General features: G+C 32.8%; 2 protein-coding genes across 2 annotated transcripts; one reads left to right on the top strand and one right to left on the bottom strand.

Moving 5' to 3' along the window:
• The first annotated feature begins 213 nt into the window (after nucleotides 1-213).
• LOC116124994 (secreted RxLR effector protein 161-like) lies at nucleotides 214-702 on the top strand. Its single transcript, XM_031410734.1, has one exon. The coding sequence runs from the start codon at nucleotides 214-216 to the stop codon at nucleotides 700-702; it is 489 nt and encodes a 162-aa protein (XP_031266594.1).
• Nucleotides 703-6,393: 5,691 nt separating this feature from the next.
• Nucleotides 6,394-8,580, bottom strand: LOC116124982. Its single transcript, XM_031410726.1, has 2 exons — nucleotides 8,205-8,580; nucleotides 6,394-7,353 (listed from the first exon to the last, which is right to left on the bottom strand). The coding sequence occupies exons 1-2, from the start codon at nucleotides 8,310-8,312 to the stop codon at nucleotides 6,394-6,396; spliced, it is 1,068 nt and encodes a 355-aa protein (XP_031266586.1). The 5' UTR covers nucleotides 8,313-8,580.
• Between the last annotated feature and the right edge of the window lie 7,372 nt (nucleotides 8,581-15,952).

Below are 15,952 nucleotides of genomic sequence, written 5' to 3'. Positions count from 1 at the left end.
ATGTTATGGTTAGTGTTCAATCAACTTTTTGGATAGTTTTGGCACATAAAAACATATGAGAGGTCAACATATGTGGTACCAAAAGTTCGACTCTTATGTTCTTTCGCATGGTTTTAGTTGTAGTTACGTGGATCACTATGTGTATGTAAAAAGGTTAGAAAATGTCTTTGTTATTTTAACCTTATATGTAAATGCTACAACGATGTTGAAGAAATGACACATGTGCCATCTGCTAGTGTTGTGGGTAGTTTGATGTATGTCATGGTGTGCACGCGACCTGATATTGCACGAGCAGTGGGAGTTTTAATTCGCTTTATGTCTAATCTTGGCAAGAAGCATTGTAGTACTGTAAAGAGGGTTCTTAGATATCTATGTGGGCCCTCGAATTTAGCATTATACTATGGGGGCATGGTGACTAGGGATGAGCTGAATGTGATAGGTTTTGTGGATGATGATTGGAGAGGTGATCTCGATAATAGGCATGCTACAAGTGGGTATGTATTCTCTTTATTTGGTGTCGTTGTTTGTTGGATGAGTAAAAGACAAATTACCGTGGCTTTGTCATCAATTGAGGCAGAACACATGGCATTGACACATCCTGGCAAGGAAGCTATATGGCTTCGAAGATTGAGTTTAGAGCTTGGTTTCAAGCTTGATGCTGTGAAGATAGGGTGTGATAATCAAAGAGTGATAAGAGCTTGAAAATAAATGCTTTGTTAGTGATTCAATTGGACTATTTGTAGAAAAATGTGTTTTTATTGTGAAATTTGAGTTAATTATTTCATAAATACCTTTTATAGGATCACGAGATGTATTTTGAGTATTTTTAGGTTAAAAATGATATTTGAATGAATAAGAATGATGTCGATGGAATTTGTGATGAGTAGGAACAAACGGTGCAAGAATAAGAGTTGAAACGAGAAAGCTGTGACGCGTTGAAGATGAGACTTAAAACCTGGAAACTCTTCAAGATGGGCATGCTTCGATGTTTAAATTCATAACTTGACCTGTAGAAATCTAAATTTCATGATTCTTGTGGCATTGGAAGTATTATTCAAAGAGCTACAAAGTTCGTGTTGATGACTTCACCAAGTTCTGAAGATTCCAGACTCATGGGACAGAAAGAATGATCGTCGCAGCAACCATTTCTATCGCTACAACGATGAATTGCGGGCCTGTTTGGGTTATTTTATTTTCCTAGTCCGAATTTGAATTGTTTAAGGCATTTAATTCTTTCCTCATTAACCTCCAAACCTTAGCACTATAAATAAAGGTCTTTAATTAGTTTTTAAGGGGATTAGAGAAGAAGAGAAAGCGACTACTATTTTGGAGATCATAATTCTTGCAGTTTTCATTCATTAATTAGAGAAGTTTTTTTCTATTTTTCTTTATTGAAATCATGTTTGTTAATACAATGGTTGTTTTTATTACTGCAATTATGAACTAAATTTCTTTTCTAGGTTAAAGATGTAGCCCAATTTATGAATATGTGTTAATTTTATTATTGTTAATTTTAATTGAGCATTAATTCTAAATTTTATTATTGTGTGTAATGCTTTCAATTCTTAAGGACCCGAGAGTTGAATGACTTTATAGGTTAGGTTGAGATCGAGAGATGAAACCTGATTAGTCTAAGGTAATAAAACTATAGATTAAGCTAACGCTAAAGATGGGTTACTGCGATCTGTGAGGCTCTGGTAAATTCTATAGAACTTATTGATCTTTTAGCTTCTAAATCCACTTTAGAGATATTTTGCGTTGTTGCTTAAGGGTTAATTTGTTAATTGTTTGAGAGAAAGTTAGTGAAATATTAGGGAGTTTGGCCTTTAGAATAAGCTTAATTATGTTAGCAATAATTGTCAATGCATAAGATTAAATTTGTGTGAAATATGTGCCCTATATTTAGTCTTATTGATCTTTTCACCAAAGTATTAATAAAATTCTTCTTTTGTTTAGTTTTTAGTTTATTTTATTTTTCATTAAATTATTCTTAAAATTATGTTTTATCAAATAATAATAAAATATATTAGTTCGATACTTGGTAAGTAATTCTCTTAGGATTCAATACTCGTTTACTCGAGCTTTACTACTTGCGCGATTTCAAACACTTGCAAATAACCTGTCAAGGGGCTATTTACTTAGCCAAGAATCCCACTTTTCATTCGCGGTCAAAACACATTGATATATAATACCATTTCATCAGGCAATAGTTGGAGGAAAAATTGGTGTTGTTAGAGAAGGTTAATACACTTGTTAATGCTGCAGATTTTCTTACCAAGTTTGTAAGCTTAGCAAAGTTTACATGGTGTGTTAATAAGATAGACCTTCATTGTATGAAGTATTCATCAAGTGGGAGAATGTTGGAGTTGTCGACTCCTTCAGCATTAAAACTCCAACTCCTTCAGCATTAATGGATATGTATTTACTCTTGCTAAAACTCCAGTAAGTTGGAAATCTTCTTTATAGTTTATAATTGTTTTGTCTACTATAGAGGCAGAATATATGGCAGTTAGAAAGGCCGTAAAGGAAGCTATTTGGTTATAAGGACTATTGGAAGAATTGAAGATTAGTCAGAAGAAGATCACTATCTATTCTGATAGTCAGAGTGCTATTCACTTAGCAAAGAATCTTGTATTCCACATTCGCACCAAGCATATAGATGTTCGTTACCACTTTGTGTAGGAAATCTTTAGTGAAGGAAGAATTTGCCTACACAAGATTAGGACTGCTGAGAATCTCACAGATATGTTAACGAAAGTAGCAATCATGATCAACATCCTACGAGCTTGACTACGCCATTTGGCGCATTTGAAGGTTTGCTAATTCATCGAGGTAGAGATCTGTTAGAAAGATGGCTCATTAGCAAAATCTCACATCGGGTAGGAATGAAAATGGAGAAAGGTTAAGGGACCTATGTAATAACTGCTTCATACTAGGATACGTATAGAAATACATCACGTAAATATATTTATATTAGCAAAAGTCAATGGGCCCACAATTTTCTTTTAATACATTTAATCATTCTTTATACAAAGTAAGGCATCATAAGTAAAGGTTATCAAAAACAGTGGACAGTGTAGCTATTACTCCTCGCTTGCCGATGCCCATCCGACCGCGTCCTCACCTAGATCCTTCAAACCAAAGAAAAACAACGGGGTGAGCACAAAATAATGCTCAGTGTAAATCCTCTACTCGTCTATCCCCGTAACTCTTTCTCTTAATTCTTTCCTTACACTCTTCTCATCTCATTTATTTTCTCTTTCTATTTCTCTTTCACATAGCTCTTTTCTATTAACTTTCTGTTTATGTCATGGCCTCATCTTACCAGAGGCACGGCTGAGTGGAGATCACAAAGCACCCACCCACTCTTCGTGACTTCTACTCTTTCTCTTCCTCTATTCTTCTTATATTTTCTTATTCTTTCTCACTGGAATGTCACGACTCCATCTTACCGGAGGCACGGCCGGGTGGAGTTCACAAAGCACCCAACCCACTCTTCGTGACTTCCGTTGGAGTTCACAAAGCACCAACCCATTCTTCGTAACTTCCGGTTGGAGTTCACAAAGCACCAACCCATTCTTAGATTTTCTCATTCTCTTTACTTTTAGAGTAGCCCATTCACAAAGTTTCTACCTTTCTCAAACTACTTCTCAATGCACAATTTATGCATAAGGAGGTTCATGCTTAAAGTTTCTTACTTAATGCACTTTTGAAATGCACAAAATGCAATATTGCACAAAACTGTCATTCTGCGCAGGTCACACTCAAAAGGCATAACTTGGAGTTATACACCTCGGATTGCTACGGTTTTGGTCTTGTTTTAAAGCTTAGAGACAGGACTAACTTTTATGTTTTGGTCTAAACCCAGTTCAATCCGTAAGATGCCCAAAAATCACTCAAAAGTCACGGCTGTGACGGGCAGTTTGGTAACATGTTTTCACTTAGGCATTTCATCAAACATAATTGTGCATAAACAAATCCTAATTAAATTATCATTCTATTTATTCTCAAACCATCCAAATGAGAGAAAAACTCTCTTGTAGCATCACATACCTACATGGCAAACACACCCACAAAAATTTCTCCATCTCTCCAATTTCAACCCATCATCAAATCATCACATATACTCTCATATTCAAATTATCCAACAACAAGCTATATTCATCATCAATCTCATCTCAATTCTCAATAATCAAAACATATGCATATTTAGAAGAAATCTCTACTCACTTGAATTCTTAAATTTTAGCTTGAGTTGGATTTTGAGTGAATTTACTTACCTTGTGCTTGAGTAGTCTCTCCTAATCTCTATTCTTGTTGGATTCTAATCTTCTCTTAACCCTAAGCATAAACTTCATAAGAACTCAAACTTTACACAAATAAATCATAGATAAGAGCTTGATTCCTTACCTTTGGATGCCTTGAATCAAAACCCTTGAAATCTACTCAAAAGCCCTCAAATTCCTTGAAAAGTGAATGAAAACTTGAGAGAAAAAAGGAGGGAGTGTGGGGGGTGGAATGAACGAAAATGAGGGTTTCAAACCCTAACACTTATTTTATAACCACACTTTCCCATTTTGCCCTTGCTCTTTCTTAGAAATTCCATCTATGTCCCTTAGTCAATTACAATAATGCCCTCTTTTAATGCATTCTCTATTAAATTCTATCTCTTTTCACTCCCCACAAGTTCAACTAATTTTGACTGAAAAGACCATTTTACCCTAATGAAAGTTTAAGGGATTTCTTTACATTTTTCGCAAAATAATTTAACAAAAATTCAACTAAGGGCCAACCAACCAATATAAACAATATATCGACCCAATAAAAACAAACAAAACATTTAAGCAAACACCATAACTTAACTATGTACCTCAAGTGGCGTTACAACCTATAAAAATAGGCCAAGATTCGTAAGTCCTACATTGGTTGGAATGAAAGTGGAGCAACTTTTGGGGCCTATGCCATGGTATATGCATCTCAACAATATTTCCACTTCATCCTTCTTATATATGATTCTTTCACTAAGGACCCTTTAGTTGAAAATTTTTGTTGTATCTCTTTGTTTTGGGTAATTGTTTATATTCTATATAGCTTGGGTATTTATGTATTGCCCAAAAGTTTGTTATATTCTTTAGAGATATAAAGTTTTTTTTTTTTGCAACGCCCGAAATGTAAGTAACAATACCGAACCTCGTAAATTCCTAGTATTATTATTTTGACTATTTATTTCTGTTTTAGTCGTTGTTATTATTATATTTTAATAACTAACGTTAGAGTATATGTTTCTGTTACCCAACAAAAACCTTCACATGCCAAAATTTCAGCAAAGATAAACTTGTTAATTTTAAAGGATAATACTATCTGTTTATTATGTGCTAAGAACTAGAATTGGTTGCTGGAAACTTTGATTTGATTTTTTCAATTCAATGGTCGAAAGAGTTGGACAGATTGCATTTAGCAGGAAGCTGAAATGCTTGGGTGGAGTCTATTCTATAAAAAAGTCAACAACCTGGAGTTCTTGCAGGCTGAAAGCATTTTAAGTTTGCCTTGGATAAGCCCGAAGAGCGATTATTGAGATAAATGGAAAGACAAAAAATCAACAAGAAATTAAAGAGAACTTTCTGAGGGCTTTACAGCCAGCTTTTTGTACATACCAAAGCCTTTTTCAAGTCACGTCCAGGCCATCACTTAGAAATATTAGAAAGCTCAGAACCCAAATGGCAAGTATTTGAGTAAACAAGGGCGTAGATATAGAATAGCCAAGAAATCTCGTGCCATTCTTGCAAGTGCTGGATATTTTGAGGAGTTGGTGCGCCACCAAGCTAATATATCAAACTCTTCAACTGCAGGAATTTTAGCCTCATTTAAGTAGAGATCTAGTTCTGAATTTGAAGATGGAGAAGGCCTCCCCAGGTGTCTAGCATCCTTGGAACTTTGGCGTATTCATTGTAAACATTAGTGACTTCAATCATAATTTTCTTGAGACGATTATTCGCATCCCTGCCATAGAGTTCCATGTACCAACCAACTACAATTTCCGTCTTGAATCGTGGATCAAGAATCACTGCAATTACTAGAACCAAGTTACATTTACTCCAATATGTGTCAAAATATTTCTCTCTGATGGATGATGCAATTTCGCAAACATAATAATTGTCACTTCCTTCCCATTGAAGACACTTCATATATGTCACAAACCTTGGGGAAATATACATTTGCAGTAGTATATTTGCTCCTCCAAAGTTATCAGCAACATCTTTTAACCATTTGCACACTCATATGCCACAGTTGCCTTATACCATAGCTCATCCGTTAAATTTATTAACTTGAAATCAGGATCTATCTGTTCAAGCTCACAAATGCTTCTTTAAACCCCAATGCACTCTCAGCACTCTAATTCATCGAAATCGACTTCTTAGGAAGGCCTTGAGAAGTCACTCTCTTGCCCATGGACTTGGCTTTATTTACCGCAACTCGGAAATTATTTTCATTTGATAGTGTCTCACGGACGTAGTTAAACAACTTCTTTATTTCACTAAGCAAGCCTGCCATCCAATTCGGTCCATTCTGAACATTCCGTTTAAGCTTATTAACTAGCCAATCAATGGGTAACAAATGCCCATTGAAAGGAAGTACAGCTCGTTCACCGATCCATAAGTTAATGAAATAGAGATCCAAATTGTTTTCACAAATACCTGTGACCGTAGAGCATATATTCTTGTCAACATTTAGATCCACAAGTAGACCTTTAAGAACATCTGAGGACTCCCTTTCACACCTTTCGTATGCGAAATCAATAATCTTTTGTTTCAATACCCAATTATCATCAATAAAGTAGAGCACGATCAAAATGGACTCCATATCACACAACTCAAATTTCAAATGGAAATGACAGGACAGTTGATTGAGATATCCACGAAGTTTTTCCTTCTCTTCTTTGTAAACATGGAGTATGTTGGCCTTTATGGACTTCAGTGATGAAAATCCATACTTAATGATCATTCGTGCCTCTTGATCAGTCACAGTTTTTTCTTTGATAACAATTGGAGCAATTAAATCATTTGTTTCAACAACTGCACCTTCACCTGGATTTTTGTTACCTCGACAGCATCTTTCTAAATGATTTTTCAGATGTGTGGTTCCTATTTGGCTTGAACCATGAAACTTCATCTCACAATGTTTGCATATAACCCATTCTTTCCCATCTTCTTTATGTTTTATGAACTCCTTCCAAACCTTTGAATTCAACTTTCTTCGTTTAGTACGTGACAAGTTCTTCAAATTCACCATCTCATTGTCATGATTTGAAGTAGGTTCAGAACCAACATTTTGTTCTCTAATTTGGATGATTTCCTGTCAAGATCACACAAACAAGTTATTATATTCTAACTGTGCTGGACTTTGCTAGTATAGAGCTCCCCAAAAAGGTAATTTCAACGGTGACATGACCCATTCGCTTGTATTGAATTCTCACTGACAAAAGCAGAGTTGAGAAAATAAATATATGCTATTGAATAAACTACCGTCTCTCTGTTTCGTATTTTTGGAGACAAAATGTGTTGCGGCTTATCAAATTTTGAAGTCAATATATGTACCAGTATTCACTGTGATCAGATTATCGAGATTCAAAAGCGGGACGCGAAGCACTTAAATTTACAGAGAATTGATCTCATATATAGTTTCAATAATACTAAACTCACTAATGCCATCTCACTAACCCCTCTCACTAATCCCATGTGAGAGTTTGTGATTGGCTTGGTTAAGTGGGATCCATTATTGGATAGACAAGTCCCATGTAAACCGACGAATTGTGAGCTGACATGTGCCGTTAATGAGAAGTGTTAATGACTGTAATGTTACTCATATAGTTTTGGTGTACAGCAAACTTGAAATAAAGCGAAAAATACAGGAAATCCAGAAATACTTCACTTCCAGAGCTATATGAAACAAGTTCAATCTTTGTGAATTTGAATACTTCATGTACCCATTCTGAGTCTCATTAATCTCAAGAGAAATCCCAACACAAAGATTGACTTAGGATTCGTTAATAATCAGAGAAAACAGACTTTTGTTTCAGAGATTAGTACAAAACATAGAGAACTTTTGCATTTACTACACTACTTAATCTCTATGGAGCAAAGAAGTAAATATTCCTCTGATTAAATTCAGAAATTCAAATTAAAAGTAGAGAGAGAGAGACCCACCTGATCATGATGTGTAATTGTTTCAACTTCATCACCATTACTTGTTTGGAAATAAATCGTTGATGCTCCTTCGGCCGATTGAAGGGTTCCACCAGGCCAAGACATCATCAAAGCAAAAATATTTTTTCTAAAAGTGCAATCAAAAAATTCACCAGAAAATTAAATTAAAGCTAGTTAAAATACTTTCTTGATTATGCCTGCAGGCTGCAATTATATTGACATGGATCCTGCAAATGAGCTTAAAAATTTTGCAGATGATGGTGAAGAAAGTCAAAAAGAAGTATAAGTGGCTGGAATTTTCAATTTACTGTTTGTGGCAAATTGTCATCACGGAGATCCTGGGTTACCTCTTGGTTCTTGGGCTGGGTTAAGTTTACTTTGAGCTTATCCGCTGTTGGGTCATTCTTTACAACATAGTAATTCCTTTCGGTGAGAATCAGTCATTCTTTTATATAAGGGACGGTCGCTCTTTCATATTATTTTCTATGGAGAAACGGTAATTTTTATGGTCTAACCAAAATTATTTTACACCTTTAGTGATAGAGCTAATGTGATAATGCAAACTCAATTATCACGTTAAAATTATAAAAAAAGTTTGTAAAAATATGTTGTCGACATAACTTTACTCAAAAAAGTATATTCTTCTCTCTCTACTTTTATTTCAAAGTTTATATATGTAGTTTATTAAAAATTAAAAGAAATTTAGATCAATCGAAAATTAAAATTTCACAAGTAAATTAAAGCTTATAATATTTATAAAATTACTTAATATTTCTCCTTTACAAGAGGAATTAATGTTTAGATCATATTTCTTTCTTATATAAAGCAAACACAACAATCATTTATTTTCTTTTTCTAAGTTTTATAACCAGGAAATAAGTAAAACTTAAATCACATAAAATTTTTATGTTAGTTTTTTTAGTATTTTTATAGAGTCATAAGAAATTTAAAAGATTTTAAATGTTAAGCAAAATAATAAACATGTTCATATATCCTTCATATAATTTTTTTTAATATGAATAAAAATCAATTTTTATTAATACTATTATATCCTCATATAAGATAGAAGATGGAGGCTTACAATTTACATTATTTTGGCCCTTATCCATTGTCAGGTCTTTCTTTACAGAGTAATGCTATAGTTACCGATGGGTGTGCACCGAATTTGTGTATCGAATAACGTAGCAAAATCTTGACCGTTAATTCATTATAAGTTAATATTAATAAACGGTCAGGATTTTGCTACATCATTCGGTGCACAATTTCGGTATACACTTTTCGATAACTCTATCATTTTTCTTCTTTACAAGATGGGTTTGCATTTGCAGCACTCCTATGTGGTTTAACCTTTTTAGACCCCATCTTTTTATTCATCAACTCCCATTATTTTAATTATTTTTGTTTTGACAATTCTAACTTTAATAAGATTACTATAAAGGACAATATTTCTTTTTTAACCCTAAATATTCAATTCTTACATAAACTCTAAACCTAATTTTACATATCAATTATAATTTTTAATCTATATCAAATCTTCAAATTATTTTAAGTATATTTTTTTTTTTAAGCCTCTTTTGCCTTATGCTTCCAACAATTTCACTACCTCTTTCATCTAAAATCACCAGATAACTGTAGATTAGGAATTGCCAATCCTAATGGAATCGATTGTGGCTGCACTGCAATGTGCCATCATTGACCGCAGTCAATGATGCTTTGACTAGAGGTGTTCAAAAGAACTGATTGGAACCGAAACTGACGGGTACTCGGAGTTTGGTTCCCGTTCTTACTTGGAACCGGCTGTCAACGGGTAGGTTCCGGTTCCAAATTTTTGGAATCGTTACTGTGCAGTTCTGGTTCCTATAGTTAGGAACTAGAACGAGAACCGAGAACCGAGACTGATATAAAATAAAATTAAAGAGTATTAGGGTTAATAAAAACTTTTGTAGAAAAAGTAATGTGAATACATTTATATTTATATTTCATAACATTTAAAGTAAGTTGGTTTAACTTTTGAGAATCTACCTTTGTTTGTAATGGAGTTTGTAATTTTGAATTTATAATTTGTAATTTTATTTTTGTTAACAAGTGCCAAGTTGGGGGGGGGGCGGGCGGGGGGGGGGGGGGATAGTATTTGCAAGTTTTTAAGGGTTTTTTTGCCATTTAAAAACTTTTGGGGGGGGTCCTCTGTAAATTTTAAAGGGTACCCAGAACCGGAACTGTTGTTATAGGTTCTGGGTACCTAGGAACCGGAACCGGCGATTCCTTAAAATTTGGAATGGTTCTAGTTTTGGTTCCAAATTTCAAGGAACCGTCGGTTCTGATTCTGGTTCCTTCAAAAAATATAGGGTACCCGAAACCGAACACTCCTAGTTTTGACACATGTTGATCGAAGATTGACCACCGCTAGTTATATCAATATATCTTTTAAATTATTAATTAATTAAAATTTTATTTAATATAAATTATTTCAACACATTTTTAAATCTTTGTCAAAATACAAATTTTGAATTATAAAAATATTTTAAGATATAAAATACCTTTTTTAGTCATAATGCATAGAACAACAATTTCAAATCTAATTATAAAAGTAACATTTACCAAACATATTATAAATTAAAGTTGGGGAAAATGTGATTAAACTTAAAGTTACAACAATCTCAAACACATTCTGAAAAGAGTACTACTCTATTCACAACCTTTTTATACAAACATTCTCTCGCAAACTTATGTGACAAAAGATGATTGGATGATTTTAAATTTAAAATGAACTTTCACCCAATCATCTTTTACCACATAAGTTTGTGAGAGAAAATTCGTATAAAAAAGTTGTGCGTGTACTATTATTGCTCTAAAAATCGAAAGTTTGAGTGGAATTGATTTGTCTTTATTAGTTAAAATTTAGATTTATTTACTAACTAGACATGGGACCCGTGCATTGAGCGGCTATGTTTATTCAATATTTTTGAAATAAATTATAAACAAATTTATTCAAACTAAATAAACTAATTAGATTAAGACATAATAATTGTTAAATTATACAAATTTTAAAATAAGTATAAATTTTATATATATAAAGAGTTGTTTGTGTTAAGATAAAATTAATAATTGTACTTGACTACCTATATAACTATTAATATCAATTATAGATAGATGTCATTAAATCATTCATCCAACTTGAGAAGATCATCTGAATATTATATGGTATAATTATATTTTCAAGATCATCACCTTGTACAATTAATATTATTTTTACATACACGTCTTTGATATTCGATATCAATATTTTGTAGTAAATCATGTATAATACTTAAGATCACCTGAATATTATCATTATTTATCAAGATCAACTATTTAAATTTAAAATTTATATTGACTTTTCACAACTTTTATCCTCTGCATATTTATGGTAAATATTTGTAACAGCATCGATGATTTTCTTAAAGTGTGTGTCTACTTGATTACCATAAATTTCTTTTTAAAGATGTTTTACAATATCCATTTTGAATCGTGGATCCAATTTTACTATAATTACTAAAATCAAGTCAGAATTGTCCTAATACTGATCAAAATCTTTTCGAAAACATGATCCAGCGTGGAAATGGTAATGATTTTGACTTTTTTCCAACCGAACCAATTTCAAAAATATGTGACAAACCATTGGGAAATACACATTTGCGGTTTGTCTAGATCCTAACAAGTTCCCAACATCTTCTCTCAAATCTTTGTAACACTTGCCAACAGCTGTACAATAAAGTTACCTCATCCCAATCATCTTTTATAAAATTTATAGACTTGAAATCAGGATCTATATGCTCCAATTCACAAAATGCTTCTTTACATCCCAGTTCCCACTCAAGCATATTGCCTTTGGATTTGGACCACTTTGATGAAGGAACACTTTGAAGGTTACTGTTTTGCTCATGAACATAGCTTTTTCTACCTCATATTGAAAACTTAATTACATTTGATGACATGACATATATTGTTAGAGTAGGTACCTTAAAATCAATCAATTATTGTAAAATTTACTCTTTGTAATAATGTTCATTGATCAATAAAAGACATTTTATTCTATATTATGTAAATCATATTTTTATGTATTGATATATGTCCTTAGAATGCTAGAACCGTGACGATGGTATCAAGTGTTTCAAATCTTGGTAGTGAGAACCCTACGAGCACATATGGTGGCCATTCTAGAAATGTCTATAGCCCTAGTATTATTCTGACAAATGGCAGATATAATACAGTAAGGTTATCATAGTATTGAACGACCTTATTGAAAGGCAGTGACTAATCTCACTTGTCAAGGTTGTTTGCCGACAATCTAATGCAACACATGGGTGCTTGCTATAGACAAGTTCACTGGACTGACCCATTAGAGCATTCCATATAGATGGTAACCCTAGTGTCTATGGAATAAATCATCTAACAAATGGCGGTGCATGTGATCCTTAGACTTGAGATCACCGGAGCGCCTTTTGCACCGATTGGTATAATTTGACACTAGCCCAACATAGTTCTATTCATAGCTATCAATATGGTAGTGATTGGCTGTATCAAGGAGTGTATCAAGCTATAGTGGATTGACAGATGATTCATCACTCTCGGGTACGAAAAAAGTTATCTCACTGTATAATTCAGGAAATGGCAATGACAGTAAATCTGTGGCCACAGTGGGATTGAGTCGTTGCCCAATCTAATTTATTATTCCAGTCATTGGTCTAGTAACTGAATACAAACACGTCGAGAGTAGCTGAGGTTGACACTATTTATGTACCTCAGTCCCGATGAGATAACAGATGATGAAGGATTTTGATTGCACGGTAACCATATCGTTGACAGGTAGCTGTTCCATTGAATATGAATCTATCGGGTGGCCATAATATCTTGCTAAGGAACAATCTTGGTCTGTGTGTAGTGAGACGATTAATTGGTGTTAATCGCAATACTACTCACTGTCGGTATGATGAGGTGCGTACGGGTTACACACATAGAAGATAATTTAAGAATCAATTTGTGTAAGGGGGACTTTCGTTTTTTAGGACGAAATGCTATTTTGGTAATCTCATAGTGCAATTAAATTTGCTGAGGTTGTTGCCTATATTTAATTTAATGGTAAAATTAAATAAGTGAGATTATATTTAAATATATGTACTCATATATTTAAATGAATTATTATTATTAATTGAATATTAATATATTTCATAAATATATTAATTGACTTTAATTATAATAATAATTAATTTAAAATAAAAAATATCACAAGGGGTGTTTGGATACAAGATTGGAGTTATGCCTATTCCTCGTTGGAATAGGGTTTTGACACATGCACATGTGTGTTGGAGAATGATTTAATTAATTTATTCAACCAAAGAAAAAGAAAAAAAAAAAGAGGCGGCTCCTTTTCTCAACTCCTCTCAGGTTGCCTTCCATTTTGAATCAAAGATTTTTTCTTTGATTTTGTTTTGATTCTTGAAGCCAAAGAGGATCTAGCAAATCTCTCTTTGGTTCTTCAGATTGTCTTCATGTGAATCATCGTTCATTCGATATATTCTTGGATTGGTAGCGAAACAGATTCGGATACATTTGAAGGAGCCTCCAAACGTGCGTAAGATCTCTGATCCTTGTCTGGATTAATGTTATACTTGTTCTTTTCAATTTAGGTATGTAAAATATATACATATCAGACTGTAATCCTAGGTTAATGAGAGTAATCGATGGGAAAAATTTTCGTTTTCCTCTGCGTTTACCCCATCGATTTACTTACAATGTATATTGATGCAACCTAGGGATGGGCACAAAGCCTGACCCCATGGAGACCCGCCCCGACCCGCCCCGCCCTGAACGGGATGGATTTTTCCTGAATTGTTTGGGCTTTGGGCTGGGATTGGGCCCAAGATTAGCCCCAGAATTTAGGGACGGGTCGGGGCTAGGATAGGTCTTGCCCCGGCCCGTATTATATATATATATATATATATATCAATTTTAATTTTAATAATTAAAAATCAATCATATATACATATATTAATTTTAATATTTGAAAATCAATCATATATACCTATAATAATTTTAATATTTGAAAATCAATTATACATTATACATGACAAATTATAATTGTGTAAGTATTTTATGAAACTATATACAAATAGATAATAAATAAAACTAGACTAAATATAATAAATCATTATGAATATTTGTAATATATATATATATTATACATAATATGTTAATGCTATGAAACAAAAGTTATACATTCACGTTATATATTATACATTATATATGGTATACATTTGACATTATACATTATACACTGTATATTATATATGGTATATACTATATAAGTATAATGTATATAACATATATATGTTGTACATTATAATTTATACATAATATGCTATCATCTATAATCTTATGTTAATACATAATATATATGTAATATATGTAATAATTGTTGTTGTTTTGCATGATGTATACGATAAAAAATCATATATATATATAAATATATATATAAATATATATATATATATTATATATATATATATATATTTTGTCCCTCATGAATCATTATTTCAATTTGATTACCTAATGCTTTGTTAAATTGTGATAGCTATTTATTTAGAATTATTATAAATAATTATTTAAAATTTTATTAATATATATGTATAATATATCATATGTGATACATTAATAAGAAAAGTACATTATATATGTTAATACTTATTACTTAATACAATAATATATAATATTATACTGTTAATATATAATATATTTATATATATATATAATGTATTAAATATCATTTGATATTGGATTATTATAATCATTAATCAGGGGCGGATCCAACACTTGTTGAGGGTGGGCATTTTAACAAAAAAAATACTAATATGTATAATTGGGGGTGGGTTCTTTTGGCAGCTCAGTTTTGAATCTTGATACGTATATTGAATCTTTTGATTACAGCGACTGTACATATTGTAATATATTATCAATTTAGTATGATGATTTTTATATTTAATATGTACATTATAGATTAATTATTTTTGATGATATGGTATTTATGTTTAATATATATATATATATATTAAAGAAATCTCCTTGGGCTTCGGGCGGGCCGGAGACAGGGGTCCACGGCCCGTGCCCCTCCTAACGCAACTTAATTCTCTTGGGCGGAATTGATTGATAGGTTGAAATGCCTTGCAGCACTAAATCCTTTGGGCCGAATCATGTTGGGCTTACCTCTTTCTTCTTCTCTAATTAGTCTGGGCCGAATGAACTTTAGGACCATAAAGACATCTTCCATGGGCTCTTTGGGCGGATGGGAACTAATGGGCTGGTTAGGAGTTGGATTCACATCATGACATCCTGAGATAGTCCCGAAGCTTCAAATATCATTTCGCGAAATTCTTCTTTCCAAAGCAGTTAGACATATATTATAATCAAATTGTTTAGTAAAAGAGAAACCGACCGAAAATACCCATTCGTTCATTAATATTCTCAATAATTCCACATGTTAGATGCATAAAAGAAACTCTTGCCATGTCTATGTTCCAACCCACAAGCCAAGACTTGACAATTACATGGACAATATATTCGTAGTGTACCTTCCCAGAAAACTATATCCTTTTCAATTCCCAACTATCACGATAGACCAGCTTGCAGGAACTATATGTCTGAATCACTCTCACTGTTACATTAAATTAAAACGAGATGGGGAGTTTATGTAATATCTATGAAGCTTGTCCTTC

The sequence above is a fragment of the Pistacia vera genome, unplaced genomic scaffold, assembly GCF_008641045.1.
Source record: "Pistacia vera cultivar Batoury unplaced genomic scaffold, PisVer_v2 Contig104, whole genome shotgun sequence".
Lineage (NCBI taxonomy): Eukaryota > Viridiplantae > Streptophyta > Magnoliopsida > Sapindales > Anacardiaceae > Pistacia > Pistacia vera.
This window is presented reverse-complemented; position numbering and strand designations above follow the sequence as displayed.

Excerpts from the sequence above, each read along its gene's own strand:
- LOC116124994 (XM_031410734.1), top strand. The coding sequence starts at position 214 with ATGACACATGTGCCATCTGCTAGTGTTGTGGGTAGTTTGATGTATGTC.
- LOC116124982 (XM_031410726.1), bottom strand. The coding sequence starts at position 8,312 with ATGATGTCTTGGCCTGGTGGAACCCTTCAATCGGCCGAAGGAGCATCA. Across the intron at positions 7,354-8,204 it reads CAATTACACATCATGATCAG|GAAATCATCCAAATTAGAGA; the intron begins GTGGGTCTCTCT and ends TGATCTTGACAG.